Here is a 10011-nt window from a genome sequence, read left to right as displayed (position 1 = left end):
CATCCTAGCACTTTCATCACAGGACCTGGTTTCTGTAATAGAGACTAGAATGCTTATTTCTAATGACCCTTGCCCCCCTCACTCCAGTTATCTCAGCTACCTCTGATATTCATATCCTGTGGTTTTATTCCTCCAGTCACATGCTTGTCTGATCTCCTGCAAAATGATTTAGGAACAATGTGACGAATAAAGGATCATATTGATTAACACAAGATTTTATACACCTATTGTACCACAGCAAACCGGCTCATTACTGTATAATCTAACACTACTTCATTATTATTATTTATATTGTGGTAGTACCCATAGGCCCCAGTGAGGGATCAGATAACACATGTAAAACACACATAACACAAAGATGGTCACTCTCCAAAGAGCATACAATCTAAGTATAAGATGAGAGGTAACAGGTGCATACAACAAACAGACTGGGGGAGTACAAGATAACCATGAGATGGACAGCGATGGAACCAACAGTGGTCTCAGTTTTAATTTGTTCATTGAGTGCGCAGCTCTGTGAAAGTTTCACTAGTGGTGATATTTTCATACTTAACTGTGGGAGGTGGAGAGGTTTAATTCAATAATGTTCGTAAAGCATTTTAGATCCTCTTATGGGAGGCACTAAAAAAGCTATTATTGTTTTAGCTTCTTTTAAAAGACATTGCTAATAGCAGTCGGCTTTTGTGGGTACATAATTATTTATTCTCAAATACCCAAAAGCATGCTAGGCATGCCACAGAAACAGGTAACAAAATACATGAAACAGAATGTTTAAAAAAATTAGGCATCAGCTGGGGAGGGGGAGAACTGTCTGATCTCTGCCTCCTTTGAGGCAGCAAGTGGGAAGTGAATGAGGAATGAAAAAATTCAGCCTCAATGGTTAAAGTTTGGCAAAGTTATAAGCAACTGAAAACAGGGTCTTATAATGGGATGTGCTGGGCAATCTTAATAACAGGTTGTGCTGCTGTAACCCACACACCTCCTGGGTGTGGTGTTCTGTCCCATCTAGTGGCACCAAGGCCACTTAAAGAGAGAGATTAATGAGTTTGTTCTACAGCCTTAGTTAGCAGCCAGTTGGCTTTTAGCTCATGTGGTAGAGGCTCATGCACTAAGGTCCAGAGGCCCCAGATTTGATCCCGACAACCGGGGTCTGTCAGCATTACAAGTGGGGGCTCGTCCAGGATTTCATCTGGGAAGTCTCTGAAGCTCAGGATGTGCTTCCTCAACTAGGGGAAGTATGTAACCCACATACATCCTGGGTGTGGTGTTCTGTCCCATCCAGTGGCAATGAGACCATTAGAGAGAGAGTTAAGTGAGTTTGCTTTACAGCCTTAGCTAAGAGCCAGCTGGCTTTTGGCTCATTCACTCAGCTCCAGAGGTCCCCAGTTCGATCCCGCAGCTGACAACCGGGGTCTGTCGGCATTACACTACCAGTCCTGCTGATAATATTATAGACTAACCAATTTATTTGAGCATAAGCTTTCGTGAGCTACAGCTCACTTCATTGGATGCGTAAAGTGGAAAATACTTTATGCATCCGATGAAGTGAGCTGTAGCTCAGGAAAGCTTATGCTCAAATAAATTGGTTAGTCTCTAAGGTGCCACAAGTCCTCCTTTTCTTTTTGCGAATACAGACTAACAGGGCTGCTACTCTGAAACCTGATAATATTACAATGCATTATTTGTTAAGTCTTAGCCCTGCGCAAGTCACCACTCTCCATGCTCCAAACAATTTACAGTCTAGCAAGACAAGATGCAACGGGAGACCCCCGCAGAAAGTCTTACTCTAGCGCACTTCCCCTCTCTGTGATGTGACTAGACTCCTTCACCTCCGGGTTCCTCACCTGTTTGCTTCACTGTTACAGCTCAGTTGCCAGAACCTCCTTCGCGCCTCCTGTGGCAGGAGCACGTTCTCTCCTGGCATGCCCGGGGAGAGCCAACCCGGCCCGCGCATCCCAGCAAGGAGGGAGGCGGGCCGGGCTCCCTCAGTTCTACTCAGGCTCGCTGGGATTCTCCGGGGCTCCCCAGGGGAAGGTGGCTCTGGGCCCTCGGAGCTCGTGACACGGGTGCCCCTGGCTGCGCCCTGAACCAAAATCCATCTGTCTCTGGCACAGGGTCCGCAAAGGCGCGGGACTACAACTCCCAGCATCCCCCCACGGGGCGGCACAGCAGCGGCGACCACCGCCCGGGTGCCCCCCCCCCCCCGGCCCCTTTTGCGGGGGAGCCTCAGGCTGAAGGGGTGCGGGGGAGGGTGTCTTTGCGGTGGCCCTGAGCCCCCCTCCCTCGCTGACTCCCTCCCCCCGCAGGCTGGGGGGGGGGGGGCTGAGGGCGGCTCCCCGTGGCCTCTCCAGCCTGCAAAGGGGAGTTTCCAGGAAGTGGCCATATTGGATTCATTCAGCCGCATCGGTCCGGGGAGAAGAGCGGGGCTCCGGCAAGGCAGTTTCCCGGCCAGAGACCCCCCCCCCCGCTCCCGCCATGGCGGCCACGGACCTGGAGCGCTTCTGTGTGAGTGCGAAGCCCCGCTCGGCGCTGCCCCCGGGCGCGGGGGCTCCGGGCAGCGCGCCCCCAGCGCGGGCTGCAGGCGGGGCGGGAGATGATGTGTCAGTCGCCGCTTTGTGCCGGGGCGCCCGGGAAGTTTGGGGAAGACGCGCTGGAGGCAGCTTCCCCCCTGGGGCCGCGCCGGCGGGCGCTGCCCGCCTCTGGCTCTCGAGGAGGGGAGCGCAGCCCGGAGCCGGGCTCAGCCTCCCCTGCAGCGCGCGTGCGGCCGGGGGTCCCGGCTCTCCGCCAGCCCCGGACCTCCCCTCTCTCCCCGGGGCGCCCAGCCCAGCGCGCGGGGACGGTCCCGCTCTCCCCGTGCCCAGCAGCGGTTCTCCCAGCGAGCCCCGGCCCTGCGGGCTGGAGGGTTGAGCCCCAGTTTGGGTGTAAAGCCCGGGCTGGGCTCTGCTGCAGGAGGATGCTCTGGGGCTCGGGCTGCGGGAGGGACAAGGGGAGGGGGCGGTGACAGCGGGGCTCCCGGCGTTGCTAGTACGCGGGGGTCAGGAGCTGATCTCCCGTTGGGCTTTCGCTGGGAGTGGGGAATGGCGAGCTGGAAGAGATGATCGGGGCGGGGAGGTGATCAGTCGAATGCCTTCAAGAAGAGGGCCTGTGTCTGTGGAGAGCTGGGTATTTGCAGACGTGTTGCAATGTTTAACTCTACAAACCCGAAAGGTTTTTTCCTCTGTTACGTTGCGCAAGTTGTGACACAACAAAGGGACAGTCCCGCTGAATTTAGGTGGAGCGTCTCCATCCAGTAATGAAAGAGCCAGAACAGCAAGCAGGAGGCTAGAAAGGCAGTCAGATCATTCTGGGCCCGATCCTGCCCGTTTACCCGGCGCACTCTCATGCTCTGGGGGGGAGTCCCTCTGATACAATCTCACCGGGCTGGAGATAGATAAATATCCTTTGTTTCTGTTATTCCACTCATGGTGTAAAGTACTGCTTGGCATGATTAAGGGCGGCTGAATCATGCCCTATTTGAACTTGTCCTGGGGTAAAAGATTTGTAAGTACTATATTCTGTAATTCACATTAAGTACCACACTGCTTCTTGAGCAGTTCCATTTAAATCAACCTAAGGAAGACAAAATCTGGCCCTTAACTTGTGTTGTATATTGTAGTGCTGATTCATTCTTGCTCTGTGTTACTTTTCATTTATCCCTATAAAAAAACATGTTAAATCTCTGTTTCCCCTGCCCCATGAGATGCTTCTGTTTTGTACAGCTATACCTCCTATTCATTGTTTTCTACAACAAATAATTGTTTTCTTCAGAATAAAAGAAAAAGCTGATTGTTGAACTCCTGTGCATGTCATTATCTTATCTAGAATATAGCAAACGTTTGTTTAGTTGGCAGATGTGTTTGGCCCTTGCAAATCCTTAATTGTGTAAATGTTGGCAACTAAACAAGAAAGAAGCAAAGGATATTTCTATAGCCAATCTTGTGGGTGCTTCTGGATGATAAAATTAATTTACAGTTTGACCTGCACTTTTATAAACAAAATCAGCTATGATTTAGTGTGTGTCTTAATGTTACGTTGGAAGTTTTAGAGAAACATTGCAACATTTCTACAAATACCACCTCAGTGTTTTGATATGCTTGTTTTGAAAGAATAGATTACAGACCTGTAGGGAACAGGTGGGATGTTACATACATAAAATCACAATATAAAGTGTGGGCATAGGTTCAGAGCCAAATGGCAGATGCTGGTATTGAAGCTTCATTCGATAGATGCAGAAATATGCTTCCAGCAAACAAATGGTCACTCTGCAATGGATTTAAGGATACAACCACTTCCAGAAGAAAATTTCCATCCAGCCTATTGTATAGTTTCAATGTGTGGCTTGATGCATAAATGATTCATAAAGAAGTTTATAGTTTGTGAATACCATTGTGATGCCAAAAATGCTTGCAAAGGAAGTTGAATACTCATGTGTTCATAGGTATGCATTTATATAGGGATGAGAAAAATAAATAAAGTGAGTTAAGGCCTTGTTTACAATAATAATAATTGTTTGGATACCAGTTTTATGTCAATGTCTTGAAACACTGCCAAAGGCTTGCTCTCCATAGCTAACAGTATATATTACCATAAAGAGTAATTGGCACAAAGAAAAATTGGCCTTGTGTTTGAAGGTATTTTTTTAAAGAGTACTTATGTTTTATCTTTGTTCTTGAGTCAATGTACAAAGAATATTGAATAATAAATCTGAAGCATGATTTAGGTGAGGAATAGAAGGGTGGCAATACATGTTGGATAAGTGCTACCAGAAGTTGATCTGACAGAAATCTGTTGGCTTAAAGCTGTTTTTTGTCAGGCTTAAAATTGTGTTGGAAGGGTACTCTAAATAAACAGGCTGATGATGGATCTTTCTACCTTTTGAGAACGGAAAATGTCTTCACCACATTAAATAGCATAGTTCCTTAAACTCACCATTTTGCATTTTGATGTTGCTAAATAAATGGGGCTGGAAGCAACGGTCATTTGAATGATAGACGTGTCAGTTGTGCTAAAACAGATAAGTTCCTTCTATAATAAATCCTTTCTACCAAGAGTCTTCAGCTCTGCTTCATTGCTCTGCAACCTGGCATAACATTTCTCAGCTGGAGAGTGAATTTTTAAAAGTGATACTTGGGGCACAGGGAGAGAAATCCCCTGTCAATGTAATTGAAAAACTGTAAATTGTTTAAAGTTCACATAATGCAAGTACAGCTTTGTTTTTTAAAATTAGATGTTTCAAGACTTTTTTTGCGGGGATGGGGTAGAAGCAGAGAATGGAAACAGAATCATTTACATGGAAAGGGGATGTAATTTTTTCCCATTTGATATTTATGTAAGAATTTCTAGAATGTTAGCTTGCTGCATATGTGTGACATTAACGCTGACCTGGTTTAAAGCGAATCAATAATAATTGAAGATGGGATCAAGCTGGAACACCAGATGCAGCACTCACTGAACTTCTGAGAAAATAGGGTTCATTCCTGCATCCTGTGGACTGAGCCTTTCTTTAATAATAAATAGTTGACCTTTAGGTAGAGCCAGATTTTCAAAAGAACTCAGCTCCCATTTAGGCACCTACATGAAGTGGCTGGATTTTCAGAACAATCAGTGCCCAGCAGCTGCCATTGAAAATCTATTCATTTTCTTTAGGTGCCTGAATGGTAACTGACCTCTTTTGAAAATCTGGCCCTATCTAAAGGCCAGGGATGCCAGGTCAGGTGGTCTCAGTATTGCCCAAGTAGCAGGAGAGAACATTTTATACTTGAAAGAAACAGGGAGGGGAGAACTAAATATCTCACTGGTGCAGTTTCTAATTTATATAGGAAGAGCCCCAACCCATTTCCTCCCCATGTTGACAGTGGACCTGCCTAGATGCTCTGTTACATGAGACAGCACCTATGGAAGAAGGGCGATTGTGTGATTAAAGTGTTGTGTTGTGAGAGCTGAGTCCTACTCCCAGCTCTGCTACAGATGTTGTCATCTTGGTCAAGACACCTAACCTCTCTATGGCACACTTCCTCAACTGTAAAGTACAGATGATAATAGTTCCCTATTGTCAAGGAGCAGTGAGGCTAATTTCTTTCAAAATGACTGTGATGCTCTAAGCTCAGAATCCAGAGTCCTTATTTACACAATTAGCATGTTCTCATATATACTGTGAGGAACATCATGGAAAAACCCTATATATATAACTTTCCAAAAAAAAATCTGATTAAATAGTCCTAGTGATTGTATAGTCTAATGGTGTCATCAGTTAGTTGACACTGACACCTCACAATGTTATGATTCTTCAAATTAAGAATCTGTATTTAAAAACTCTCCAAGTGCATACTTCTCCAGTATAGTTCTCCACCATGTCTTCACAGACCGCTCCAACACAATGAAGTTCCTTTGAAGTAGTAATATTAGAAACAATCAACAAAAACAAGTGAAAGGAAAATTCACCCACAGAAAGCTGCATTTAAGACTGCATTCATTCTAGGCTGCAGAATCACACCATCAGTGCTCAAGAGTGCTTTTGTTCTTGTAAATATAGTGCTTGTAAGATATGTTGGTTTCACAGCCCTGGAAACTGTAGTCCTCTGTTGAGCCACACAACAGCTACAGCACAGACATTGGCAGCACTGGCTTTCCATCAGTGGGCTCCAGCCCTGACCCAGAAGGACCTGCTCTACATAGGGGAGGATAGTTCAGCCTCTGAGCCCATTGCTACCCTAGAGTGTCTATTGACATGGTCAACAAATAAAAACCACCCAGCTGGTTTGTGATGTGGATATCTCTCCCCTGGGAATTGGACGGAGACCAGCAGTTCGTTTCATATAAATTACTAAATATCCATCCAATGTTACTGAGCTGGGATGCACTTGAACCAACATCCTATACATGAAAGGTATTAATTTCATTATCAGTCCCCCAAGCCATCCTGTGCTTAAGAGGTGACATGTGTTTGATTGTGTGCTGCCACAGCCACTGGCAGTAGTAAAAGGATGTCAGTATATCTGCTGTGCTGTGCAACAGCCAATCACCATGGGCAGAAAATGCGAGGAGCAAAGCAGAAGGAGGATAACAACGACAGGGAAATGCAATGGGCCTGGAAAGAGTTTAAACAGATGGGAGGGGAAGAAGTGGGAGAGCAGGCACTGAAGAAGAGGAGTAGAGTAAATGGAGCTCAAAATGGGACAAAATGTGGAGACCCACAATTAAAAATAGTCCCACTTTTTTCAAGGCCTTTGTAAGCCAAAAAGCCTGGCAAATTTCATTTCAACAAGTAGCATAGTGAAGGGTCCGATTAACCCACTAATACATTAATTGATAGGTGCAAATGCAGTAAGTCACTTTGACCTTAATTCAGGCAGTCATGTGCCCTCAGAATGGCGCATTAGTATGAGTTAGAGCGCAGGTGTCAGGCCTGATATTCAGCCTTAACACTGGATGTTCGGGCATCTGTTGTTTTGTCAGTCCCCTAGGCCCTGGATTTTGAGAATGTCATCCCTAATCTACATGTGCAAATACTGTGACTGCACAGATTGGAGATTTCTGTATGTTGGAGACCAGTTGGAATAATAACTGGGCATTTGCGCATAGGTAGACCTGAGTTGTATATGCAGTTTAATGGTTGCACAATCGTCCTGAAACTAATGTAGCTAGATTTTTTTTTTTTTAATTTTTTTGGTGGTTTGTGTAGAAACCAGTAATATCCTTCTTTTAAAATCTTGCCAGAGAAACTGTTACTTTTAAAGAGGAAAATGGAGTGTCTTCCCCAATGGTGACAGGATGGTGGAATTTTTGCCGCTAACCTCATGTGCCTGTTCGATTTTGGCAGACATTTAAGAGAGTCCAGCGATTGTTGCCTGTTGGAAAAACTATGAGCTTTGTTGTATTGTTGTCACCTGTTCATTTGTGTAGCTAATGACCTTGAGAAACCACCAGGAAAAACCTTTAAAGTATCTGTAAGGTTTCACCAGAATTGGATGAGTCTTGCAAAACTTTCTACATTGCCTTCACTGCTGGTTTTGTTTAAACAGGAGTTTTCTCCTTAACAGCTGGTATCCTCCTGCCTATTGCATGTAGTCACTTCACAGTCTGGTGTTTGAGATATCATAGTTCTTCCCCATGAAAAGGATTCTGCTGGCAAACACTGGCTCGTGTGGCCTCACAGAATGATGTGGGCATGAGGAACAGACTGAGCATAGAAGGGAGAAAGCTGCATGTATCCAGTTTAGGACTGAACAATTGCCAATGAAAAGGCCACTGGTGGGGCAATGCAGGCCCCAAACTTAGGTTGGATATTTTTAAAAATAACATTTCAGAAATATTCCCATGACTTAAACAATTCCAGCGAAAATAGTTTTTATTTGGATTCAGACATTCTCCTGCAGATTTTATAACCCTGCCCATTGCAGCATTTTGCTAGGACTTGGGAGCCCTAGAGAGAAACAGACTAGTCTGTTCTTATTATCCAACTTGAGTGTTTACCTTTGACCTTGTGCTCAGTTTGGAAGAGATTATTTAAATAGGAACTTCAGAAAGAAGTGAGTTTTAAAATTGTTAACAGATCAGGGAGCAAGTGCAGCTGCAGATCTGCTACTCTGAATTGGAATGTGCAGCGTATTCCGTTCCATGTGCTGGCTAGATCTTCTAACTGGGGTATGTACCTGCCTGAGGAGTGAGGATGGGAAATGATCTTCCTCACTGTTCTCCTCCCAGTGGGGCTGGCACTGCTGGCTGCACTTCTGACCCACAGTCTGTCCCCAAGTGGCCTGCACAAGCTCATCCTTCTTTGACCCACAATCTGTCAGGTTACAAAGAAGAGTGTTTTAACTGTATGTGCGGAACAAATGTCTGCTGGAAAAGTATCAGCTTTTCCAAATGTATTGCTGTTTCTGTCAGTGCAAATCCAATGTGTCTCTTCCTCCTGTAATACAGAAACAATATGTTACTCCAAGTGGGAGTTGGGAGCATCTTTTTAAATACGTGTGATCCCTGCGAGCTCTGAGGCAGTGGGAGTAAGAACACACGAACTGGAGAATCCTAGAACCATCTGAACCCTGCATGCCCTCTGGAGAAGCAATAACATATGCAAACCTGAAGAACAACTCTCTCTTTCTGGGATGCAGTGAGATGACAGGGCCCCTTTTTTGGTTTGTGGCTGTGAGATGTCAGCGAATCTCCAGCACTGTGAGGAGCGGTAACGTTTTGGGAGCTACATTATCTCTGGGAAGATTATACCAATGTTATTTCCAGCTAAAATCAGGAAAACTGGCTCTCTGTCTTTTCCTCCCAGTGTACCTGCTGTTCCTGTTTCCTTCATCTCAAGGTTTGATATACCCCAGTGGGAACTATGGGTGCCTACCACCTCTGAGGATCAGGTCATTAGTGTCTGTGGAACTTTCTCCATCATGCCTGTTCTTGTGCTCTTGCAATATTTCTTCCTGATAATCTCCCTATCCCTTTCCCATATGCCTCTTTGCTTGGAGTGGGAGAGGAGGAAATGGAACACAGTATGTGAAAAACCAGATTTATTCCTTCCAATTGTGCAATACATTGAAGGAATCGAGTCTCATGAAACAGGGAGAATAGTGCCCCATTCATTCAGGGCCAGGATATCTGCACCATATCACTTCCAACTTCATCAAGTGTGTAAAGGGGGAGTGAGAGAGTTTTGATTTGGGGGCTTTTAATTTGGACATTGGTCAAAGACATTTGTATTGATTTTTGACTGATAAAATGTGTACATGCATCCAGAACTTGAGCTGGGCCGATCTTAAATAAAACCAATAAAGTCTGAGGCAAAAGGACCCTGAAACAATGGGATGTTGGATAACAGGAGCGCCCCATGCTAACTTGTAGAACTGCTTGAGAGCTGAGGAACTTGAGCAATTCTGTTCTCCTGAACCTTCTCCTCAAGTCTTGGGTCTAGGCCTTGAAGTCTCCCTTTCAGAAGCTTGCCAGCTGGCATACATAGCTGTGTAGGCT

At 45.4% G+C, this 10011-nt stretch overlaps 1 protein-coding gene across 7 annotated transcripts in view; it reads left to right on the top strand.

The window, feature by feature from the left end:
• Window positions 1-2190: 2190 nt before the first annotated feature.
• The window catches only part of SEPTIN8 (septin 8), a 77732-nt gene continuing 69911 nt past the window's right edge, over window positions 2191-10011 (top strand). For 3 of the 7 annotated variants that reach the window (XM_073355668.1, XM_073355667.1, XM_073355671.1), the window contains exon 1: window positions 2194-2505. In XM_073355668.1, coding sequence (XP_073211769.1) covers window positions 2476-2505 — 30 coding nt within the window. In that variant the 5' untranslated portion in view covers window positions 2194-2475. Of the gene's footprint in view, window positions 2506-10011 lie in introns of all 7 variants that reach the window. The other 4 variants (XM_073355670.1, XM_073355669.1, XM_073355673.1 and 1 more) reach the window with 4 other exon arrangements.

The sequence above is a fragment of the Lepidochelys kempii genome, chromosome 8 (assembly GCF_965140265.1).
Source record: "Lepidochelys kempii isolate rLepKem1 chromosome 8, rLepKem1.hap2, whole genome shotgun sequence".
In the NCBI taxonomy this organism is placed as follows: domain Eukaryota; kingdom Metazoa; phylum Chordata; order Testudines; family Cheloniidae; genus Lepidochelys; species Lepidochelys kempii.
This window is presented reverse-complemented; position numbering and strand designations above follow the sequence as displayed.